We start from the raw sequence: 25,627 nt of genomic DNA on the forward strand, positions 1-25,627 counted from the left end.
GTTTTTTCAAGGTTCATTCATAATTAACATATTGGTACTTGAATTCCTTTTTATGACTGAATAATATTCCATGTATGACTATATCACATTTTATATATCCATTCATCAAATCATAGGCCCTTAAGTTGTTATTACTTTTTTTTCCCCTTCTTTTCCAAGTGAGAGGAGGAGAGATAGTGAGACAGACTCCTCCTGCATGTGCCCCAACCCACCTGGCAACCCCATCTGGAGCTGATGCCCACAACTGAGCTATTTTTAGAGCCTGATACAGAAGCTCCAGAGAACATCCTCAGTGCCTGGGGCTGATGCTCTCAAACCAATCAAGCCATGGCTGCAAGAGAAGAAAAAGAGAGAGGAGGAAGGGGAGGGGAGAAGCAGATGGTCACTACTTCTTTGTGGCCTGACTAGGAATTGAACCCAGGACATCCACATGCTGGGCCAGTGCTCTACCACTGAATGAAGTTGCCAGGGCCTATTTTCACTTTTTTTTTCTTTTTCTTTTTTTTTAGTGAGAGGAGGAGATGGAAAGAGACAGACTCCCACATGTGCCCCAACCAGGATCCACCCAGCAAACCCACTAGGGGGTGATGCTCTACCTATCTGGGGTCATTGCTCCGTTGCTCAGCAACTGAGCCATTTTTTTTAAGCGCCTGAAGTGGAGGCCACGGAGCCATCCTCAGTGCCAGAGGCCAGCTCGCTTGAACCAATAGAGCCATGGCTGTGGGAGGGGAAGAGAGAAAAAAAGAAGGAAGGGGAGGGGTGGAGAAGCAGATGGTCGCTTCTTCTGTGTGCCTTGACCAGGAATTGAACCTATTTTCACTTTTTTAAAAAATTTATTATTTATTGATTTGAGAGAGACAAGGAGACAGGAACTTCCACCTGTTCTCATATGTGTCCTGACTGGGGATCAAACCAACAACCTCTGCATATCAGGATGATGCTCTAACCAACCAAGCTATCTGGCCAGGGCAAGGTTATTTTCAATTTTGGCTAAATGATGCTGTGAACATGTATGTACTTATTTTTATGCAAACATTGTTTTCAATTCCCCTGGGTATATATACCAAGGACTAGCTTGCTGAGTCACAAAGTACTCCATATATAATTTTTTATATAGAACAGCAAAACTATTTTTCAAAGCAGTTACATCATTTTACATTCCCATTAATGATGTACGAGAATTTCAGTTTCTCCAGATCCTTGCCAACAATTGTTACTATCTGTCTTTTTTATTAGAACCATCCTAGTGTGTGTGAAGTGGTATCCCGTGGTCTTTTGTTTTGTTTTGAGGTATCAATGAATTTAAAAGGATTGAAGTCATGAAAAAGCATGTTCTCTGATCACAATGGAACTAAACTACAAATCCATACCAGAAAAATAACTGGAAAATCCTCAAATATATAAAAACCATATCATGCACTTTTTAAAATTATGGTAAAATATAGATAATGAAGAATTTTTTGTTTTAACCACTTTTAGTGTACAGTTTAGTGAACGTAAGTACATTTACACTGTTGTACTGCCATCACAACGGTCCATCCACAGAACTCGTCTTGCAAAACTGATACTCTATGCCCGTTAAACAATAACTCCTAATTCTTTCCAGCACCTGGTGATCCAGAACTACTACTGTCTCCATGAATTTGACTACTTCTAGGTGCCTCATATAAGTGGATTCATACAGGGTTTTTGTAACTGCTCTCACGAGTTGATATCCTCAAGGACCAACCATGTTGTAGCATGTGTCTGAATTTCCTTTTTAAAGCTTAGTAATATTCCAGTGTATGTATATTCCCTCATTGTGGTTTGTTTGCCTTCTTCTAATGACTAATGATGTTGAACATCTTTTCATGTGCTTTTTGGCACATGAAAAAAAAGATATTGTATATCTTCTCTGGAGAAGTGACTGACTATTCAAATCCTTTGCCCATTTTTTTTTAAGACTGCTTGCCAAACTTTATTTATTTTTAATTTTTTTGTATTTTTCTGAAGTTGGAAATGGGGAGGCAGTCAAACAGACTCCCGCATGTGCCCGACCAGGATCCACCCAGCATGCCCACCAGAGGGCGATGCTCTGCCCATCTGGGGCGTTGCTCTGTTGCAACCAGAGCCATTCTAGCGCCTGAGGCAGAGGCCATAGAGCCATCCTCAGTGCCCGGGCCAACTTTGCTCCAATGGAGCCTTGGCTGTGGGAGGGGAAGAAACAGACAGAGAGGAAGGAGAGGGGGAGGGGTGGAGAAGCAGATGGACACTTCTCTTGTGTGCGCTGGCCGGGAATCAAACCCGGGACTCCTGCTTGCCAGGCTGACGCTCTACCACTGAGCCAACCAGCCAGGGCCTTCCTTTGCCCATTTTTAATTATTTGTCTTATTGTTGAATTGTAAAAATTTTTATATATTCTGGATACTAGCCCATTATTATATTATTTCAAATATTTTTCCTATTCTGAGACTTTTCTTCTTTCTTTCTTTCTTTCTTTCTTTCTTTCTTTCTTTCTTTTTCTTTCTTTCTTTCTGACAAGGAGAAAGACAGACAGGAAGGGAGAGAGAAAGCATCAATTCTTCATTGCAGCACCCTAGTTGCTCATTGATTGCCCTCTCATATGTGCCTCAACCGGGGGGCTACAGCAGACTGAGTGACCCCTTGCTCAATCCAGCTTGAGCTCAAGCTGGTGAGCTTTGCTCAAACCAGATGAGCCCAGGCCCTGGCCGGTTGGCTCAGTGGTGGAGTGTCGGCCTGGTGTGCAGGAGTCCCAGGTTCGATTCCCGGCCAGGGCACACAGGAGAAGCACCCATCTGCTTCTCCACCCCTCCCCCTCTCCTTCCTCTCTGTCTCTCTCTTCCTCTCCCGCAGCCAAGGCTCCATTGGAGCAAAGTTGGCCCAGGCACTGAGGATGGCTCGATGGCCTTTGCCTCAGATGCTAGAATGGCTGTGGTTGCAACAGAGCGATGCCCCAGATGGGCAGAGCATCGCCCCGTGGTGGGCATGCCGGGTGGATCCCGGTCGGGCGCATGCGGGAGTCTGTTTGACTGCCTCCCCGTTTCTAACTTCAAAAAATAGAAAAAAAAACAACAAAAAACAGATGAGCCCATGCTCATGCTGGCTACCTCGGGGTCTCGAATCTGGGTCCTCTGCGTCGCAGTTCGACGCTCCATCCACTGCGCTACCACCTGGTCAGGCTCCTTTTTACTTTCTTGATGAAACTTTGAAGCACAGAAGTTTTTAATATTGATGAAATCTAATTTATCTATTTCTTTTGTTGCTTGGAATTTTAGTTCTATATCTCAGAAACCTTTACCTAATCCAAGATAATGAAGGTTCATTCTTATGTTTTCTTCTAAAAGTTTCTCCTAAGTGTTTTATAGTTTAAGCTCTTAGCTTTAGGTGTTTGATCTAATTTCAGTTCATTTTTATTATTTTTTGAGAGAGAAAGAGGGAAAGAGAAGAAGGGAGAGAGATGAGAGGCACTAACTCATAGTTGAGGCACTTTAGTTCATTGATTGCTTCTCATATGTGCCTTGACTAGGAAGGCTCCAGCCAAGCCAGTAACCTTGGGCTCAAGCCAGCGACCTTGGGCTTCAAGCCAGAAACTTTTGGGCCCAAGCCAGCAACATTGGGATCATGTTGATGATCCGGCACTCGAACTAGCAACCCCATACTCAAGTGGTGAGCCCGCGCTCAAGCTGGCAACCTCGGGGTTTCAAACCTGGGACTTCAGCGTCTCAGGTCAGTGCTCTTATCACAGGTCAGGCAAGTTTCTGTTACTTTTTATTTTTATTTTTGTTTATTGATTTCAGAGAGAGAGCCTGCATGTTTCTGTATGTGCCCTGACCAGGGATCAAACTGGCAACCTTTGTGCATTGGGATGATCCTCTAACCAACTGAGCAGTCCGGCCAGGGCAGTTTCAGTTAATTTTTTAGATGCTGTGAGGTAAAGAGTCCAACTTGATGCTTTTGCATGTAGATATCCAGTTGTCCCAGCACCGTTTGTCAAAATACTATCATTTCCGCCACTGAATTTTTGTGGCATTGTTGTCAAAATTCAATTGACTACAAATGTAAGCGTAATTTCTGGACCTCAATTTTACTCCATTGGTCTATATGTCTGTCCTTATGCCAGTACTGCACTGTCTTGATTACTGTAGCTTTGTAGTAAATTTTGAGACTGGGCTATGTGAGTCCTTCGGCTTTGTTCTTTGTAAAGATTATGTTTACCTATTCTGGGTCCTCATATTGTCATAATTTTAGGATCAATTTGTCAATTTCTGCTATGAAGGCAGCTGGGATTTTGATAGAAATTGTATAGCCTCTGTAGATCAATTTAAGGAGTATTGTCATCTTAATATTGTCTTCCCACCCATGACATCAGGTGTTTCTTTCCTTTTATTTAGATCTTTTTAAATTTTTTTCAACAGGGTTTTGTACTTTTCCATATGTGTTACACTGCTTTTGTTAAATTTCTTTCTAAGAATTTTATTACTTTGGTGCTATTATAAATAGAACTGTTTCCTTAATTTCATTTTCGATTTATTATAGCTATTGTATAGAAATATATTTTTGTATAGTGATCTTGTATCCTGCAAACTTGTGAGCTTGTTTATTAGTTTGTCTCTGCGTGTGTGTGTGTGTGTGTGTGTGTGTTAGGATTTTGCTGTATATATGTCATCTCGGTGAGTAGAGGTAGTTTTATTCCTTCCTTCCGATTCTGACTGCCTTCTTTCTTTTTCCCAGCCCTGGCTAGAATCTCCAGTATAATGTTGAGTAGAAGTGGCAACAGCAAACATCCTTGTCTTGTTCCTGAACACAGGGCAAATGTTTTCAGTCTTTCACCATTGATGTTAGCTGTGAGTTTTCACAGATGCTTTTTATCAGGTCGAGGAATTCCCTTCTGTTCTTACTTTGTTCCGTGTTTTATCATAAAAAGATGTTGGACTTGGTGAAATGCTTTTACTTTATCTATTGAGATGATCATCTGGTTTCTATTTTATTAATATGGTGTTTTATTTATTAATATGGTATATTGATTTTTGTGTGTTGACCCAACCTTGCATTCCTGGGATACAATTTTTCATCTTGTAATCCTTTTTATATGTTTCTGGATTTGGTTCACTCATATTTGTTGAGTTTTGCATCAGTACTCACAAGGGATATTCATCTTTAGTTTTCTTTTCTTGTGATATCTTTTTTTTCTCTCTCTCTTTTTAAGACTTGTCAGACTGCTTTCAGAGTGTGTAACTATTTTTAAGAGAGAGAGAGACAGGAGTGGAGACAGAAGGAAGAGAGAGATTGAAAAGTATCAACTTAGGCCCTGGCCGGTTGGCTCAGCGGTAGAGCGTCGGCCTAGCATGCGGAGGACCCGGGTTCGATTCCCGGCCAGGGCACACAGGAGAAGCGCCAATTTGCTTCTCCACCCCTCCGCCGCGCTTTCCTCTCTGTCTCTCTCTTCCCCTCCCGCAGCCAAGGCTCCATTGGAGCAAAGATGGCCCGGGCCCTGGGGATGGCTCTGTGGCCTCTGCCTCAGGCGCTAGAGTGGCTCTGGTCGCAACATGGCGACGCCCAGGATGGGCAGAGCATCGCCCCCCCCCCCGGTGGGCAGAGCGTCGCCCCTGGTGGGCGTGCCGGGTGGATCCCGGTCGGGCGCATGCGGGAGTCTGTCTGACTGTCTCTCCCTGTTTCCAGCTTCAGAAAAATGAAGAAAAAAAAAAAAAAGAAAGAAAAGTATCAACTTATAGTTGCTTCACTTTAGTTGCTCACTGATTGCTTTTTGTATGTGCCTTGACCAGGCAAGCCCAGGATTTCAAATCAGTGACCTCAGCATTCCAGGTTGCCGGCTTATCCACTGCGCCACCACAGGCTAGGCCATTCTTCACATTTTTATGTCGCCCTCTTCTGCACTTAGTGCATGCTGTAGGTATCTCCTATTTTTCTTCATTCCTTAATTTCCCCTGTTTCCTTTAAATTGTTATTTGACTCCAGCTCTTTTTTTCATTATGCGCTATGTCTTTGCTTTAAACATATGATTTGATGGATACTTCAGTTCCTCATCAAACATGGTTTTGCCGTGCATAACATTTTCTTTGGCCACCTCCAGCTATTTCCCACATTTACTAGGTCACTACTTTGACGTTTGGGCATGCAATCATGTTAACTTCATTTTCTTTTGTAATCCAATCCCTTTTATTGAGGTAGATTACTTTAACAATAACTTTTATGATACCCTTACTTGGAAATTTTACAAAAATAAAATTACCTCCAAAACATTGGTACCTTTTCAAATGTTCAGTGATTCCACAGTTTAATGACTTAAAGGAAAAAACATTGGAAAGGCTAAGAAAAGAGCAACTACAATGATTTGATGGTCTTCATAAGCTTACTCAACTTTAAAAGTGTGATTATTTAGACAGAAGTAAAGAAAAGTGCATACTTAATAGTTATGTGATCTTGTCCTGGCTGGGTAGCTCAGGTGGATAGAGCACCCTTCCAATACCCAAGGTTGCAGGTTTGAGCCCCAGTCAGGGCACATACAAGAATCAACCAATGAGTGCATGAATAAGTGGAACAATAAATTCAATGTTTCTCTTTCTCCTTTTCTATTTCTTTCCCTTTCCCTCTCTTCCTTCCTCTCTCAAATCAATAAATTTTTAAAAATTTATGTAATTTCAAGAAAGTTTGATTTTCAGAGACTGATCACCAGTTGCGCTTTCCTTCTCTAAGAGGATGACAGAAGTGGGCTTTGGATACAACATAAAGACAGCAGGTTAGACAGTTTTTCTACTGGGAGAACAATGGAATGAGTTGCCTAGGAAATTGTGAAATACTCTCTAATGATCTAGAGATATAATGGACACTTATTCATCTGGTTTTGTTTAGGTATGGTTCTGGTTAAAGACAAAGAGAAGGATCAGATAGTTCCATGCTTTTTCTATTTAATATACCAAGTAGATTCTTGATTAGGAGAAGGGAAAATGTACAGCCTAGTGTCCCAACAACATTTAGCCTGGGGAATCATTTTGAAAGCATCTGATTTGGTCTTAAGTCATTAGTTCTACATAGTGAAAAATTCTAGTGCCTGGGTTTTATAGGGTAGAAAAAGGAAATGAAGTGGCCAACACTTCATATTAAAATCAGCAATGAGATTCTTGCTGTTCTTATTTTAACTGTTCTGGACAATATCAAATTAGTTTCAGTGGCTTGATTCTAGGCCAAGATTCTGGCAATAGATTGTCATCTGACTTTGTTTTGTTTAATCTCACTGGATTTCTCTTTCTTGTTTTTTGTTTCCCTTAGGCAGAGGGTAAAAACCTGGGATTGGTAGGCTGGGTCCAGAACACTGACCAAGGTACAGTGCAAGGACAATTGCAAGGTCCCATCTCCAAAGTGCGTCATATGCAGAAATGGCTGGAAACAAGAGGAAGTCCCAAATCTCACATCGATAGAGCAATCTTCAACAATGAGAAAGTCATTTTAAAGCTGGATTACTCCGATTTCCAAATTGTAAAATAATGACCCAAATTTAAATTTTCTAAGAGAAACACAGTGGTTTTGTTTTTTATTGTTAATAGAGAGATAGAATTATTCTGAGTCCAATGTTAGAATTTTTAAGTTATTTTACTATTAGACACTTGAATATTACTGTATATAATATGTATGATGGAAGGAAGAATAAGAACTGTACACAATTCTAATAAAAGCGCATCGAAACCATATGTGTAGGCTGAACTTCATTTTGGGGAAAATAGGAGGTATTTACTCAGTAAACATCTGGGGGGAGATAATTTTGAGGTAAAGAGGTCTGAAAGAAAAAGTTAGCAGTTAACTTTCAATCAATTTTTAAAATGATTTTCATGACTTTTTTTTTTCCCCCATGACGTTTTCTTAAGGAAACGTCAGTATTGTAATAAGAACAAATACTGCAAAGTTCAATTTGTTAGCAGCTCAAATGATATTTTGGACTAATTACTTTTAATTTTCCTGAGTTTCTGCTGTCATTTTTCTCTCTGGGTAAGGAATTCACGAAAAGCAATGTTGTGGGCTAACTTATGTCCCTTCCCACCCCTCCATTCATGGTCAAGCCCTAACCCCCAGCACCTCAGAATGTGACTCTATTTGGAGATAGGATCTTTAAAGAGGTATGGTTAAATGAGGTCATTAGTATGGGCCTCATCAAGTATGCCCCAGTGTCCTTACTAAAGAAGAGGAAATTTGGACTCAGCCAGCCAACCACAAGTCAGAAGAGAGTCCACAGAAGACATAAACCATGTCTTAAACCTTGATCTCAGACTTCTAGCCTCCAGAACTGTGACAAAATAAATTTCAGTGGTTTAAGGCAGAACCCCGTCTGTGGTGGTTTGTTGTAGCAAACTAACATAAGCAATAATCAGAGTTTTGCTTCATTAGCCCTAGAAATCTGATTGGTTTGATAAGCCGTTAAGCAAGTATACATCAAATGTTTATTGGGTTTGACAAATCTGTCACAAATTCCAACTTTTTAAAATATAAGGTTTCAGCCTGACCTGTGGTGGCTCAGTGGATCCAGTATCAACCTGGAAGACTGAGGTCGCTGGTCCAAAACCCTGGGCTTGCGGGGTCAAGGCACACATGAGTAGCAAATACTACCTGTTGATGCTCCCTGTTCCTCCCCTACTCCTTTCTCTCCTCTCTCTAATAATAAATATCTTTTAAAAAATGTTTCAATAGAAATGAGAACACAAACTGGTTAATAATTTCCAAAATATCTATTTTCAGTGTTCTTAGAGTTCCATTCTCATTCTGTCGGCAAAGAAGCCATGATGGTATTGGGAAGACACCCCAAAAGGGCAACGAAGGGAGGCCTGGTGTCTTCATCTGTAAATTAAGAGTTGGGGTAAACAGTTTCTCAGTCTTACCAGCTCTTAAGTGCTATAGTTTGATAAAATGGAAGGCTCTGGATATATTTATTCACTGGTGCCTAACATAAGCCAGGCACTGTTCTTGGCCATGGGGTACAGCGGTAAACAAAATAGACAAAATCCCTACCAGATGGCTTAGTGAGGGAAGATAGACATAAGCAAATAAAATAATGCACTGAATTAGATACTAGGGTGTGCTAAGGAGAAACGGGAAAGAAGAAACAAAAACAAAAGTAAAAATTGCTAGAAAAGGGGATAAGGATTGGGAAATCAGGAACCAGCTTGAAGAGACCTTGGAGGCTCAATGAGTGCGCATGCGCACTGAGGTGTCCGGGTCGAGGGACTTCTCGGCGAATCTCAGAAGCGCATGCTCTGGACTCGCGCGTGCACGAGCCTCGCGAGCCAAAGAACGCGCAGCGGGCCTCGGAGGCGGTTGGTATCTGGAGTTGGTAAAACGCTATTTGAGGTGACTGGGGGCAAAGCTTGCGACGAAAGGATGATCCCGGGAACTCGCCTAACACCAGAAGGGTTGTGACGGCCGCTGCGGGCCAGCTTTGCGGACCTGGCTGCGCAAGGGCTCCAGGACGCCTCGCGGCCTGCCTGCCCCTCGGGCGCCCTCGTCCCGGCCGGCCGGTTTAGGGTGCGAGTCGGGGGCGGGGCCCGGGTGCAGCCTGAGCCTGGAGGGCCTGCGGCCGCGGCCCTTACCCCAAAGCTTTGCATTTGGCAGATCTGCAGATCTGGTTTTCCCAGGGTTGAAAAACTGGCCCCAGCACTTCCGAGAGATCTAGCCCATGTTGCTCTCATTTATGAAGAAGGGATGGGACCTTTAATTGCACTATAATTTTAATATTACTTTTTTTACTACGAGAAAACTTAAAAAATCAAGGTTAGACAGCCCTTACCATTATTGTTATGGCCAAAGTAATTTGTAAATACCAAGAGCATTAAAAGGATATTAATAAGAACCTAAAAATTCTTTATCAAAGTAAATACATGAACAAGATTTAAAAATCAAATGATACAGAAAGGCTTATAATGAAAAAGAATTTTCCTGCCGTATCCTTTCCCATTCCCAGTCTCTTTCCCCTGAGGTAACTACACTTAACCATGATAATAAGTTATTATTAATAATCTCTTAATGCCCATCTCTTCTTGATGCAATAATCTGACTTTATTTCCTCCTGTTTCTTCACTTTCTTATTATAGTGTCCTGATACCTCATTATGAGTTTTTTCTAAATGTCATGGTTATTGTGTAACATATAAATGTTATGAAACTAGCTTGGATTTTCTATGTGTGAATAATTTTTAGCTAATGTTTCTTAACGGAATTTAGGCATCTGTTTTTGGTGAAGTGATTAGAATTTCGAACAGTCTTCATGGGTCAACTTCAAAGTGTGATGATGATTTCACTTGAGGGCATATGGGATTTAGAAGGGATCAGTAAAAATTATGAAATTATCTATGCAGCTTTTAGATGTTAAACCCATTACATCAAACATGAGCTGTGTGATGTGCCTAGAGATCAGAGCTATAATTTGTTTTATTTTGTTTTACAACGTGGCTTAATAGATTTCATTGACGTCAAATGATATTTTGAGAATGCTTTTGGGTAACACTTTAGAGAAATGGGTAATGCTACGTAACTTGGACGCGTTGAATAGTATGTGTGTATGTGTGTGTTTCTTTGTCCCATAGGCAATTATTTACAGTCTGCGAAGGAAACCAGTGCCTGGCATTCTCACCAGCTTTCTACCTGCCATGATCAAGTGCTTGTCAGATGAAGTACAAGCCAAATTGCGTTCTGGTTTGGCTATATGCTCCTTAGGCCAGTGTGTGGAGGAGCTTGTCCTCAACAGTATTGATGCTGACGCAAAATGTGTGGCTGTGAGGGTGAATATGGAAATCTTCCAAGTTCAAGTGATAGACAATGGATTTGGGATGGGGAGTGATGATGTAGACAAGGTGGGAAATCGTTATTTCACTAGTAAATGCAGCTCCATACAGGACTTGGAGAACCCAAGGTTTTACGGTTTCCGAGGCGAGGCTTTGGCCAGTATAGCCGATATGGCCAGTGTTGTGGAAATTTCATCCAAGAAAAACACGAAAGTGAAAACTTTTGTGAAGCTGTTTCAGAATGGAAAAGCCCTGAAAGCTTATGAAGCTGACTTGACGAGACCAAGTGGTGGCACGACAGTGACAGTATATAACCTGTTTTATCAGTTACCAGTAAGGAGGAAGTGCATGGATCCTAGACTGGAGTTTGAGAAGGTTAGGCAGAGGATAGAAGCCCTCTCACTCATGCACCCTTCCATTTCATTCTCTTTGAGAAATGATATTTCTGGTTCCATGGTTCTTCAACTCCCTAAAACCAAAGACATATATTCCCGATTCTGTCAAATTTATGGACTAGGTAAGTCCCAAAAATTAAGAGAAATAAAATTTAAATATAAGGAATTTGAGCTTAGTGGCTATATCAGCTCTGAAGCCCATTACAATAAGAATATGCAGTTCTTGTTTGTGAACAAAAGGCTCGTTTTAAGGACGAAGTTGCATAAACTCATTGACTTTTTATTAAGGAAAGAAAGTATTATATGCAAGCCAAAAAATAGCTCTGCCAGTAGGCAAATAAATTCAAGTCCCCGGCATCGGTCTAACCCAGAACTCCATGGGATATATGTAATCAATATGCAGTGCCAATTCTGTGAATATGATGTGTGTATGGAGCCAGCAAAAACTCTGATTGAGTTTCAGAACTGGGATACCGCTTTGGTTTGCATTCAAGAAGGAATGAAGATGTTTTTAAAGAAAGAAAAATTATTTGTGGAATTATCAGGTGAGGACATTAAGGAATTTAATGAAGATAATGATTTTAGTTTATTTGATGCTACTCTTCAGAAGCATGTGTCCTCTGATGAGAAGTGTGACCAGGTCAGTTTCCAAGAAGCATGTAATAATACTTTGGATTCCTATGAAGTGTTTAATTTGCAATCAAAAGCTGTAAAAAGGAAAGCTACAGAAAACATAAGCACACAGAATTCTGGGGATTCAGCAGCTATTAGAAAAAAGACAGATGATTCATTTTTGTCCACTTATGAATCAGATGGCCCAGGTCACAGTAAAAAGACAGAGTCGGCTTCACAAGGCAAAGATAGCTCCTGCTCAAAATCAAGGATCTTGAAACAAGTGAGAGCTGAAGCATCAGAATCAGGAGAAAATGAAAAACATAAAAAGCCTTGCTTGGAACTTAACTCTTGGGAAACTCTGTGTGGAACCAGTTCAGAGATGTTTGCAAGCCCTTCTCAGGCATTAGATCACTTTGAGGAGAGTGGAGAAGATCTAGAAATACAGAAAGTAAGTACTGCCATCAATGGCATGGCTGCAGACATCCTGAAAAATAATAGAATCCAGAATCAACTAGATACATTTAAAGGTGCTGCTGAAATGGGATGCCACCCTCTGCCTTTAGAGACAACATTAATGAAAGTACCTGATGCTCAGGGGGAGGAAGAGAAAAGAAAAAAAGAACCTAGTAGTTGTGGACAGATTAAATTAGGTTCCACTGGCTTTATAACTCATGTGGTACAAAATGAACATACTAAACCAACTGAAACGGAACATTTATTTAAAAATTACGTTCGACCTGGACCTGTGAGTGCCAAAGAAACATTTGGAAATAGAATGCACCATTCAGTTGAGACTCCAAACATCAAAGATTTAACCAACACTTTAACTGAAGAATTTGTTCAACTGCCCAACAAAAAATTGTGCAGAACAAATATACATTATAAGATGGAGAACAAACCTATACCAGCTTACAAAAATTTTGCTGTGTTTCAGGAAGGTAGTAAAAAATCACACACAGGTGGCTTATTACCCAACACATCCTCTTTCTCTCAGTGTAGGCAGCTTTCAAATGGTAGTAAGAGAAAAGATAAGTTGATTAATTCCTCCAGACCCATAGCCCCTAAGAAACTAAGCTTAAATTCACAACTGGGATCTTTAGAGAAGTTTAAGAGGCAATATGGGAAGGTTAAAAATCCTCTGATTACAGAAGAAGAAAATAATTTTGAAATCACTACCAATCTCAGTTCTCAGGTTGAACCTGACATTTCACAGAGAGACAAAAACCTATTAGATAGCTCTGATATGTGTAAAGTCACTACTATGAAACATAAAGATTCAAATAGTAGTAGTCAATCAGTCAGTCACGTCCCTTGTTCAGAAAACTTTTCATTCACCAAGGAAGAAGGCTGTTTAGAACAACAGATGCCTTCCATAAGGGAAAGTCTGGTAACTCTAAAGGATCTATCTCATTTGAACAGAAGACCTTTGGATGTGGAGAAGTCACCTGAATCACTAGCCTCTAAATTATCCAGATTGAAAGGTTCTGAAAAAGAGACTCAAGCAATGGAGATGAGTCATTTTATTGAACTTCCACAATCAGATGCCAGTAGGAAAGACAGTGACCTGTGCAGTGGGTTATCCCTAGATTCTTGTATGTTACTTAAAAACAAGCATAAAAAACCAGACAGTGTTATCATCCCAATGTCAGACTCTGTCGCACAGGATAGTTCCTTCAGTAAGGATAGTGAAACATATTCTAACAACAGTACATCAAAAAACTCTGCGATACCAGGAACATCTTTGGTATTGCCCTATAATAATTCTGCAGTCATTAATAAAGATTCAGATGTTCTTACCGCTTCAGAACAACGGATGAGAAGTCCTGACTCTCCCAGTAGAATGTTAATGAGTCACACAGACAACCCAAATGGAGCTGGTTTTCAGAATGAGGAGTCTATAGAAAGAACTTGTGAAAATGAAGAGTCAAACGCATGTTCTTTGGACTGGCAGCAGCATTTTGATGTAGCCCTGGGAAGAATGGTTTACATCAACAAAATAACTGGACTTAGCACCTTTATTGCTCCTACTGAGGACCTTCGGGCTGCTTGTACTAAGGACCTCACAACTGTGGCTGTCGATGTCATACTCGAGAATGGTAAGTATATAGTGTTCACTGCATGAAATGCTTTGGGAGATGATCTCAGCACATAGAACATTTTGAAGTTTAATTGTAAAATAAATTATGGTATATGTTTTATGGTATATGACGATTCTCTAGGTCCAATATTATTTAAGTCAAGAAATGCCATGAAAGACTTATAGAATGGAAGTGCACATATATGTGTCTATGGGTGTGTAACATGTAAGAGGGTGAGACAGTTTTTTAATGAAATTGTACTATTAATGGTAGAGAAGATCAACTGTGCTTCCCTAGCCTGCTTCCCCCTCACTCCCAAACACACAACTCTGCTAGAAATGTAAAGGCACCTGCAATGGCAGTGTAGTATATTTCTGCAGGTTGCTCTCTGCAGTTCCCAGGTCAACAGCCAGAGTGACCCTGTAAATCATCCTAGGTTTCCCAGTAAAATCTATGGCTCAGTACATATATACTGCTCACAAAAATTAGGGGGTATTTTATTGCTTCATATTCATTTTGAAATATCCCCTAATTTTTGTGAGCAGTGGTATAATAATATATATGTTTTGGTTATTGTTTGTTTTTTTAGAAAATAGGACTTGACCATAATTTTCTTTTTGGAATATAGGTTAAACATATACTTTCATAACTGTGCTTTTCAAATGTACTTATAACGCATATGCTAATCCACTTGACCTGTTTATTGTATAAGTAGCTATTATTCAGGAAGACAATAATATGGGTTTTATTTTTATCTTTAAAGATTTTACTTATTGATTTAGAGAGAGGAGAGAGAGAGAGAGAGAGAGAGAGAGAGAGAGAGAGAGAGAAAGGCGTGGGAGAGGAGCGGGAAGCATCAACTCGTTGCTTCTCCAGGTCAGGCTAATGTGGCTTTTAGATCATACAACAAGGCTACATCAGAACCTAGACTGGGACTCAGTTCTCAGGTCTAAGGCATCATTAAAAGTGACATTGTTTTGGCAGTGTGTTTAGAGCCAGATGTTGGGAAATGGTAAAGCTGATTTCCATCTGGCGATAATCTTGGTTTTGCATCAGGAGGATAAACATTAAGTGTGCATCCATATTAAAAGTCTTAAATGTTGCAAAAGAATGTAAATTACATGAATGTAATTGCAAATTTATAATTTCTCTTTAGGATTAATATCTCTGGAAGGAGGCTCTGATTTGAGATTAAATAAGATCTTTATTTTTCAGCGGGCTTTTTTTTCCCTCGTGAAAAAAATTACTCTAGTAACTTTCAAAGTATTAAATAGAAGAAAGCCCTTTTCTTTCAATGTGCCCCTGAGACTCTCAGGTTGCTCTTAAAGACACATGTGTTTTTCAATCTATAGTTTTATGTCCTGATTTATACTGAATGCTTATCGGAGATAAATCTAAGGAACTGGCACCTCATCTTCCTGAAATGCAACTGCTTCTGATATGGTAAAAAAATAGCTGGATTACGTTAAACTGAGATGGCTGTTGTTAAACAAAGGGAGAAATCCTGGTTGGCCGCCATACTCAACATAAACATCTACTTCTGTTAAATAAATCTAGATGTTTAAAAAACACTTTAACCTACTTAACTTTCTGGGTTAACAAGTCTCCTAATGAACTTTTGAGGGTCATATTGACTCAGAGTTTCATAATGGAAAGTAAAGTATCAATAATTTGGATATAGAAACAAGTTCCTTGAAAGGGTGGCTGCTAAGCACCCTCCATTTACATAGCGTGTTACCTTTGTGGAAATGGCTGGTGTATAGCAGAATATTAGGCCATTGTTGAACTGTCCATAAAAACGTTAGAGGAATCATCAGGAGATGAACTTAACTGCACAGAAGAAAGGAAATATGAAGGTAATTTTAAGTTGTGTCAAGTCTCTTGGCAGTTTTTCTCTTTAAAATGTCGTTAACTCTGCAACCTGATTTCACTTCCCGCTTTAATTTTACCATTCTGAATTATTCATCTGTCTCCAGTTTTTGTCCAATGGATTTACCTTTTTGAAATAATAGTTTCATCATGTTTTGTCCTGTTCTAAAACTGTCAGATTCAGAGCCTGGCCGGCCTGCTCAGTGGATAGGGCATTGTCCTGGCATGCCGGGGTCATGGGTTTGATCCCCAGTCGGGGCACATATAAGAAGCAACCAATGAGGGAACAACTAAGTGGAACAATGAGTTGATGCGTCTCTCTCTCTCTCTCTCTCCCTTCTCCTCTCCTTCCCCACCCCTCTCTCAAATCAATGGAAAGAATTTTTTTAAAAAAATTGTCAGGTTCAGCATTGTTTCTAAAACATAAAACATTGTTCCTCAGAGAGGAGGGTAAATTTAGGCCAGATCTTAATAGACTTTAGAGTTTAAATTGAGAACTTTTCATTCATTTATTTATTCATTCATTCATTGATTGTTCATACAGTGCTGGGCCCTCCCACATCGCAAATTAACTGATTTTGCTTTTAGGAGTTCACAGTCTTTTAGATAAGAAAGCTATCTAAGTATGATTATAATGTGATGAGATAAATATTATAATAGATACATATATTGAGATAAGAGACATATAAATTGGGGACTTGTGAAGGTTGTACTCAGTAGTGAAGGATGACAATTAAGTACCATTATATATTTAACACAGTGTTTCTCAGCTGTGGCACTGTTGATATTTTGGACTAAATAATTTTTGTTGCAGAGTTTGCCTAATACATTCTTATTATTAGCAGCATTCCTAGCCTCTATCTGCTCCATGCCGGTAGCGCCCTTCACCCAAGTTGTGACAATCAAAAATGTCTCAAGATATTGCCTTATATCCCAGGTGAAATTGCCCTCATTGAGAATCAGTGATCTATTTTAGGTCCTCATTCTGCCTAGTATTCATGGATAATAGGATTAAGCATTAATGTAAATTCCTAAGTTAGCAGAGTAACTTCATTAAAGAACTTTTGACCCTCAATCTAATGTTTAGTAGTCTGCCTGTATGTCTTGATTCAGTTTATGCAGAAAGTGATTTTATGTAACTTAATTTTTAAGTTTATTTATACGTTGAATTCAAATGTCTAGGTTTTTCTTTTCTTACGTTTAGGATCTCAGTACAGGTGTCATCCTTTTAGAAGCGACCTTGTTCTTCCTTTCCTTCCTAGAGCTCGGGAAGAGAGAACTGTGATGAGACAGACTAACAGAGGTAGGGGCAATAACAGAAATTGCTGGGACACCTAGTACACAATGTACCAGCTAATTAAAAAAAAACAAAACAAAACAGCTGGGTTGTATTATTAAGCTTGATCAGTGCCAGCTGTGCCTTACTGGAACCAGGAATACCCCACGGTCCTATTAAACAGCAGAACTAAGTAGTTCTGTGCATGCATTTAGATCAGAAATTGCTTTTCCAGACTTCAGGTCAATACTGGGTGACTATGCAGTCTGTGGAGTCTTGTGCCTGAGAACTTGTTTGTTATTTTTAGACGAGATCGGGCGCGTTCAGGGTGGTATGGCCGTAGACAGTTTGTTATTTTTAAAGATCTACATTGTACTCCGTATTACAATAGGTTTATGTAAGCAAAACTTATTTTTTTTTAAAAACTACAGATATTATTTGGTTTTTGTTTCTAAAAATAGATAAGGTATGCTTTTTACTAAAGGAAGTAAGGCTATTTAATTTCAACCACTTTCTTCTGGACTTGCATTCTGAAATATCTCTTGCAAATAATTTGGAGAACAAACTATAATGCCAGAAGATACAGTCATCAACTCCTAGTTTAAAAAGTAACAGATAAAAACAATTTAGAGATAGGGAACGCTGAACCATTGTAGAATCTCAGAATAATGTGTCTGATCTTTGATCTTGAGGCTGTACCATACCAAATATGAGATGGCATTCACCTTTTTTCCTGAGGCTCTTGATGCCAACTTTACCTGTCCCCTTTTGCACTAGACACTGTGGACGATGCCGTTGGTAGCAAATCGCTTCAGTCTTTGTTCTCAGAATGGGACAATCCAGTATTTGCCCGTTATCCAGAGGTGGGTCTACAGCAGTTTTTCTTTGCTCGTCATTTTAAAATTTGAATTTCATTTACGTTGGGTATGGGCATGACTGACTGTACTAATTTGTAATTCTGAATGGGAAGTAGGTGTGTTTTCAAATAGTTTATTTGGAAATGAATGTTTCAGGTAGAAAGGAAGAATCAAAATTCATAGCATTTTAGGGAGCTCAGCTCTAATTTTGGATTAAACATATGTAATTAGTGCGGGACTAGTAAATGTGTTTGCTACTTTTATTGTTTTTTTTTGTTTTGTTTTGTTTTGTTTTTTGTATTTTTCTGAAGTTGGAAACGGGGAGGCAGTCAGACAGACTCCCGCATGCGCCCGACCGGGATCCACCCGGCACGCCCACCAGGGGGCAATGCTCTGCCCATCTGGGGCATTGCTCTGTTGCAACCAGGACCATTCTAGCACCTGAGGCAGAGGCCACAGAGCCATCCTCAGCGCCGGGGCCAACTTTGCTCCATTGGAGCCTTGGCTGCGGGAGGGGAAGAAGAGAGAGACAGAGAGGAAGGAGAGGGGGAGGGCTGGAGAAGCAGATGGGTGCTTCTCCTGTGTGCCCTGGCTGGGAATCGAACCCGGGACTCCTGCACGCCAGGCCGATGCTCTACCACTGAGCCAACTGGCCAGGGCCTGTTTGCTACTTTTAAAAACCATGACTTGTAGTTTTGGCAAAGTGTTTAGAGTGGTGATATTAAAAACTGTCGTTAAATTAGTGAATCTTCCACTGGAGGATCAGTTCATCATTGGAACTGAGTGTGTGTTCTCTCCTCAGTGGTTGTCACAGAATGTACTTTGTGAGTTGTAATGAGGGTTTAGAATAGATGAGAGTTTAATTATTGATTCTTCAGTTAAGGTGCCTGTAAGGACTTGATCATGGAGCCTGGACAAGTTGTTATTCTGAAATAGTGTCCGCTTTTGTTAGTAATTTTGTTCATAGAGCCTTTTGAATTTCTTCGAGTTCTCTAAATTCAGCTGGTAGATTCTATGAAAATGAATGTTTTTAAAGTACCTTGAGATCTTCGGTAAAACAGTTCTTAGACCTAAAAAATTTTAATTCAAGTTGTATTTGTGTTGGGTCTTTCTAGGTTGCTGTTGATGTCAGCAGCGGTCAGGCTGAAAGCCTCGCAGTTAAAATTCACAACATCTTGTTTCCCTACCGTTTCACCAAAGACATGATTCATTCCATGCAGGTAAAAGATTGACTTTGAAATCTCATAAGAACTATGTAACAGACCTAAGCTAGACTAACTCTTGTGAAATTGGATTTATTAGACCACCCTGGTCAAGGCACATGTGTTTTTTAAAATCTTTCTGGAACTTTATCATCAGAAGAAAAAGAAAAGGACTAAAATTAATTACAAAGAAAAAGAAGTCCTTAATAGTGGGAGCAGGTTTGGAGGGATAAATTATGGATTCAGATTCATAGTTTCAAGGTTTATAAATTAACTTGATATTTTGACAATAATTTATAGATCAACTAAATACTACAGAGAGATTGTCCTTAAATGTACAACAGTGTTCCTTTTTAAAAAACCCTCTGTTTGTGAGGCTACACATGACATGGCTCAGGAGACCAAAAGGGACCTCTTGTCTCGTACTTTTTTCTAGATTGTCCTCTCTCTACACCAATCTCTGGTATCTTTGTCTCCTCGTTTTCTATGTGGGAACAAATTAAGGAGGTTGGATAGATCGAGGTGAACTCCTAACTGGCATTGACCTGGTACCAGAGCAAACACTTGATCCAGAAATAGGCCCTGGGGTAGTGGTGTAGGTTAGGGGGTGTGCAGGGAGCCTTATCAGTACCTGGACAGAGCGGAGCCACCAACGCCTAAAGCCGCTGGTAGCTTTTTAACTTACTGCTTTAATGGACTGGCTCTTCCAAAATGGTTTTCCTTGCTTTTACATAAATTTTAAAAATTTATTTTGGCTCTGTTTGTATTGATCTCCGGTCATATGAATAATTCTGTGGTTATATCACCCATCAAGAAGACTCATTCTGATACCATATTAGAAGCAGTTGCATGTCAGTGTTGGGAAAATTTCAGGTCTACTCTTTCAAGTCTTGTGAGCGTGTCCCCATCAGATGCCTTGGTCTGTGATCCTTATATGCCTTCTGATCACTCTGCTTGCCGTTCCTCTCTCCTTCCCGAGGACGCCCTCAGGTTCATCAGCACCTGTCTCAGTTTAGATCTGAAAGTTATAGTGCAGACAACTCTAAATTAAGTACAGTTTTCTCTCTTTCTTTCTTTAGTTTTATCTCTTTCTATAGAAATAAGCCCTTGTTGATTTTTATGGAGCGTCATACCACTTCTTTCACTGTCTGGCAGGTTCTCCAGCAAGTGGATAACAAGTTTATTGCCTGTTTAGTGAGCACGAAGCCTGAAGAGAAGGGTGAGGCAGGTAAGACTGGACTTGAACCTTGACTAATAACCAGCCGCTCTACAGCCTCCTTTTAAGGTTTTTTTTTTTCTATACGATACCATTGCAATGATTTGGGAAGATTATGGAAAACCAGTCTAAATTAATATTATGAAGTAAGAGTTTTAAAGTATATTTAGTTTTATAAACACACACATATATAATGTAAGACATACATATGTAAGATGCATGTTAAGCTATTAAACAGTAGTTACTTTGGAGTGAGAATGGGAGTGGGCAGAGGGGGAATTTTTCATGTTTTGTATCTTTAAAATATTTTGTATTGTTTCACATTTTTTGGTTTGTTTGTTTTTGTTTGTTTCACATTTAAATAATATTTTAATGGGCCTGACCTGTGGTGGCACAGTGGATAAAGCGTTGACCTGGAATGCTGAGGTCACCGGTTCAAAACCCTGGGCTTACCCAGGCACATATAGAAGTTGATGCTTCCTGCTCCTCCCCTTTCTCTCTCTCTAAAAATAAATAAATAAAATCTTTTAAAAAAGAATTAAAAAAATAATATTTTAATGTATTCCCTTTATAATATAGAAAGTTTATATAATGAACTGTACTAGGTTTATCAAAAGTTAAATACAGGGTGGGGCATAAGTAGGGTCACAGTTGTGAGTACATGAAACAGCTTATTCTTGTGTTATTATTTATTAATTATTGTATTTTTTATACCAACAGCTGTAAACTTACTTTTGCCCCACCCTGTACAATCTGTTGGTGACCTGCTTTAGTAAAATAATAATAGTTTGTAAATAATATTAACTCAGTCAATAAATATGTGCAAGACTGAGGCCCTAGGGATACAATAGTGGGAGAAAATACAGGGAGGAGAAACAAATATGATAATTACACAAATGTTAAATAACACCAGCTAGTGTGATGGAGGAAACGAGGCTGTGAGAATGCGTATTTGGAGAGTCGACTTAGTGCGGCCAGGAAAGGTGTCCTTGGTAAAGTGAGATGGGAAGTGTAGGAGTTAACCAGGGGAAGGAGAGGGAGGAGTCTTCCCGGTGGAGGGAATAGCCTGCGATTTCCTCTTCTTCCCTGAGGGCAAGCAGGGCACGTGCAGTGTAGTCCGAGTGAGAGCAAGAAGATGAGGCCGGGCCTCAAATGCCAATTACAGGTTTAGCTTTGTCCAGTACCACCTGGAAACAACTGAAAGCTTTCTGTTTTCTCTTTTTATTGGTTCTGATGTTATTTTTGTGATGGCGTGTGTTATATCACGTTTGCATTTTGATAATATTGCTCTGGTGGCAGGGTGGAGAATGGATTGGGTGTGGGTGCAGTCCCAGGAACTGTAGAGAGACTATCACAAGGAAATGACGGGATAAGCTGGGACCAGGGGAGACTAGAGAAGCAAATGCATTGGAAAGATATTTAGGAGACAAAAGTCAGCAGGTTTTGGTGAAAGATTGGATATGAGGAAGGTATGTCAAAGATGACTCCTACTTTTCTGACCCCCAAAACTGAGTGGATGTTGTTGCAGGAGATCGTGGGGTTGGATGAGAAGCAGGCAGAGAGGGAAAATCATGAGTGCAGTCTGAAATCTGTTGGAAATGTTCAAGAAGATGTCAAGAGTGTGGTTGGGTATCACAGGGTTGGGACGAGAAGAGCATTCTGACAAGTTGTCGGCGTAAAGCCGGTCTTTGAACTCGCGTGTGTAACTTGATTACCTAGAAAAGAGTGAAGGGTAAGGAGAAGAGATTCTGAGTCTAGAATCATTCCAGCACATAACAGCTCATCAGAAAAGGGTGAGCCAGCAAAAGAGGCTGTGAAGGAACCTATTCTCTGTTTTCTCTCTAGCTAGAGAAATAAAAGGAAAGTAGACGAAGGTTGTGTTGCAAAGAGGAGATTTCATGTATAAATGCTGCCAAGAGGTTAAGTAAGATGAGGACCAAAATTTTCTGTTCAGTTTTGTGACAGTGGGAGTCAGGGACTTCACATGAGGTCTGTTTCAGAAAAGAGGGATAATTTCAAGGAGAGACTCAAAAATCTGACCTGGGAGAGAGGGACTTAAAGAGGGGGCGGGGGAGAGAAGGCGTTTTTCTTTTCTGTAAGCACACTTACAATGCTTGGTACTGTAAGGCTGCGGAAGAGCCCCCGAGGGGCCGAGAGCCCTGGCACAGCGGAGGAGTTGGCTCCAGAAGGGCAGACCTGCAGGCAAGTGCTTTGGCAGTTTGAAAGCAGTTAATTCTCTCTGTATTTCAAATATTCCCATTTGTGCTGTTTATAGTGTAGACTTGTCTAATAAATGTCTTCATAGATCAAAGGGAAATTAACCAAAATCCTATCATAATTATCATAAATATATGGAATTACTAAAGGTCAAATTAAAGTATTGCTGTTTCTATCCAAATCTCTAGTAATGACCCCTGAGATGAGCGTAGCCATAAAACCTGTAGATGTTCAAAGAAACAAAAGGGCCCTATTTAAATTTCTCTTCAGATTCTATATGATCACTGTATTGGTCAGCTGCCACCAAAGAGTACTCTTATAAATACATTTTCCTAAATCAAAATGTGTTTTTACTGTTGCTCATCAGTACCAAAAGCAACTTATTCCTGTAACTAACTTACTTATATTTTAATATCTAAATATATTTCTGTAATGGACAAATATATTATTGTTTTAAATTATAGTGAAATTATTATCATATATTTGCATTTCTATGGCATGTTTTCACCTACAGTAAAATGTAGTTGTTAAGTTATGATACCCTAAAGAATAAAGATTCATGCATTTATTCTGTAAATAATTACTGAGTGCCTGTTATACACCCGATTGCTGTTATACATGCTGGGAATGTAACAGACAAAAATCTTGCCCCTGTGCCACTTGTATTCTCTTGTGTTGTGTTGAAATATTTAAAATACAGCTTCAAGCACTAGTAAATTACCTTCCTGTATTCTGCTTCATTCAAGAAATGAAAAAGGTTGTGAACACTGTGTATACTATAAACCATTCCTCCAGAGTCAGGTATAGGATTGAATTTTTTAGGGTCACTGACTCTTGGTAATCCACATTTGCTCTAGTTTCAAATTTGAGATTACTCCCTCACAATTTATTATTTATTCCATTGGCTTGCCCAGTACAGGACGTCTAGTATTCATCACAACCAGCTGCAACTCCTCCTATCCTCAAAGGAGTTTAAAATTCAACATTTTGGGGCTTGTTTCTGTGGTTGCACATGCTGTCAGAAAAATTGCTTCCTTCTTTTCTTTAAATCTTAAGCTCCCATGCCCTGGATTTGAGAGTGTCATATTGTAGAAACAAGACAGGCATTATCTGTTTTGATCAAATTCAAGAGAAGAACTTTTATTTTAGTATAATCAATAGCAATAAACCTCAACCCTTTGGCCAAAAGTATTAAACTTACAAGCTAAAAAGATGTAGTAATGTGAGACTCAGTCCTCCTGTTACTGGGAAAAATATTAGTTTTGGCTTTTGGGGTCAGGACATTCTGCCTCCTCTCTTGCACTTGAGCGTCAAAAGTCTTGCTACTGAAAGTCTAAGTAGCATCGTCACCTGGGAGTTTATGGGAATTGCAGAAGCTTGTGTCCCACCCGTAACCTGCTGAATCAGAGCCTGCATTTTAGTAAGATCCCTCGGGGATTTGAACACCCATCAAACTTTGAGAAGATCAAGGCAAACTGTGACGGGTGGGCCAGGTCCAGCCATCACCTGCTTTTGTACAGCTGGTAGATAAGAATGGTTTTTACATTTTGAAATGTTTGGGGAAAAGCAGCAGAAGAATATTTTTGACACATTACAATTACGCATATAAAATTTTATGGGAACAGAGCTGCAGTATTTGCGTATTGTCTATGGCTGCTTTGGTTCAAAATGAGTAGTTGTGACAGAAACCATGTGTCCCAGAAGCCTGAAACATTTATTCTCCAGCCCTTCATGGAAAAAAATTTTCCGAACCTCTGATCTAAAGTGTAGCAGAATTACATTCTTCATGGGTTCCAGTGTAGCTTGCAAACCAAACTCAGCCAATTATAATAACGTATTGTTTAATGATCCATCATTGTATCAAATTTGAATTAATAAAGCAAAATCAGTATTTAAAGATTAAAATGTAGGGCTTTAACCTTGTTTCATAAATGAAATATTAATGAACTAAAGAGTTTTTCATTATTGTAGTTCTCCCCATGACTTGATATTTTTAGGAAATAAAGGATAGTTGTTCCTACTCAGTATGTTTCTCTTATGCTCACCTCCTTGACTGTTTGAATGAACGTTTTTCTCCCTCACTACACGATTATTTTCATCCTGGTCTGGTCATTTGAGGCTCCAGTAATCCTTGGTGATCTTCTAGGTGGAAATTTGCTCGTCTTGGTGGATCAGCATGCTGCCCATGAGCGTGTCCGTCTGGAGCAGCTTATTACAGGTAAGGATCTGTTTGGACTAGAAAAGATTTGAGACTCTCAGCAGAATTAGTATACCTGAAAGAGTTTTTCTAACCGTGACTGTTGAGGAAAATGAATTGTATGTTTAAAAAAAATTAAGTTGAGCCTGACCTGTGGTGGCACAGTGGATAAAGTGTCGACCTGGAATGCTAAGGTCACCGGCTTGAAACCCTGGGCTTGCCCGGTCAAGGCACATACGAGAAGCAACTACTACGAGTTGATGCTTCCTGCTCCTTCCCCTACCCCTCTTCTGCCTTTCTCTCCCTCTTTTTTCCACTGGAAAAAAACCCATTTTTTAAAATTAAGATTCAGTACTCTGGTTTGGCTTCTTTTATCACTGAAAGAATGTCATCATTCACTTTCCTAATTCAAACGTGTGGCTCTTACATGGTTGGAGATACATTTGCTGTGTAGCTAGCATCGCCTCTCGGGACCGGCTGTGTAAGGGTTAGGCTGCTGCGTTATGACGTCAGCACAAACATGTGCTGCTCCACAAGCCCTGATATCTCAGTGTTCCTTCTTCACGGTTCATCAGGCAGAGACCACCAACAGCTCAGAAGGCCCAATACATTGTTTTTATTTTAAAGTGTGTGTTGACTAGGTAGTATAATCAAATAGGTTCTGAAAGGTATAAAGGGGAATATAATAAAGTCTTCTTTGTAACTGTGTCCCTCATCCCACCTACTTTCTCTCCCCAGAGGCAGCCAGTATCTAATTTGTTATGTTTTCTTCCAAAGTCAGTATGTGCCTTTTCATCTTCACTGCCCTTTTCTCATCATGAAGCAGTGTCCCCCAAGAGGTAAAATACCAGGAAAATCTTTACTCCAGGGGTCCCCAAACTCTGGCCCGCGGGCCGCATGCGGCCCCCTGAGGCCATTTATC

General features: G+C 39.9%; 1 protein-coding gene across 9 annotated transcripts in view; it reads left to right on the forward strand.

The window, feature by feature from the left end:
* The window catches only part of LOC136336423 (acylphosphatase-1), a 47,043-nt gene that overhangs the window by 8,791 nt on the left and 12,625 nt on the right, over positions 1-25,627 (forward strand). For 5 of the 9 annotated variants that reach the window (XM_066278088.1, XM_066278089.1, XM_066278086.1 and 2 more), the window contains exon 3: positions 7,288-7,704. In XM_066278088.1, the coding sequence (XP_066134185.1) occupies positions 7,288-7,503 (216 nt within the window). In that variant the 3' untranslated portion in view covers positions 7,504-7,704. Of the gene's footprint in view, positions 1-7,287; positions 7,705-9,266; positions 9,355-10,585; positions 13,890-16,944; positions 17,044-17,793; positions 17,880-18,988; positions 19,094-20,230; positions 20,304-24,654; positions 24,727-25,627 lie in introns of those variants that run through there. The other 4 variants (XM_066278083.1, XM_066278082.1, XM_066278091.1 and 1 more) reach the window with 4 other exon arrangements.

This window comes from Saccopteryx bilineata, chromosome 4 (genome assembly GCF_036850765.1).
Source record: "Saccopteryx bilineata isolate mSacBil1 chromosome 4, mSacBil1_pri_phased_curated, whole genome shotgun sequence".
Taxonomy (NCBI): Eukaryota; Metazoa; Chordata; class Mammalia; order Chiroptera; family Emballonuridae; genus Saccopteryx; species Saccopteryx bilineata.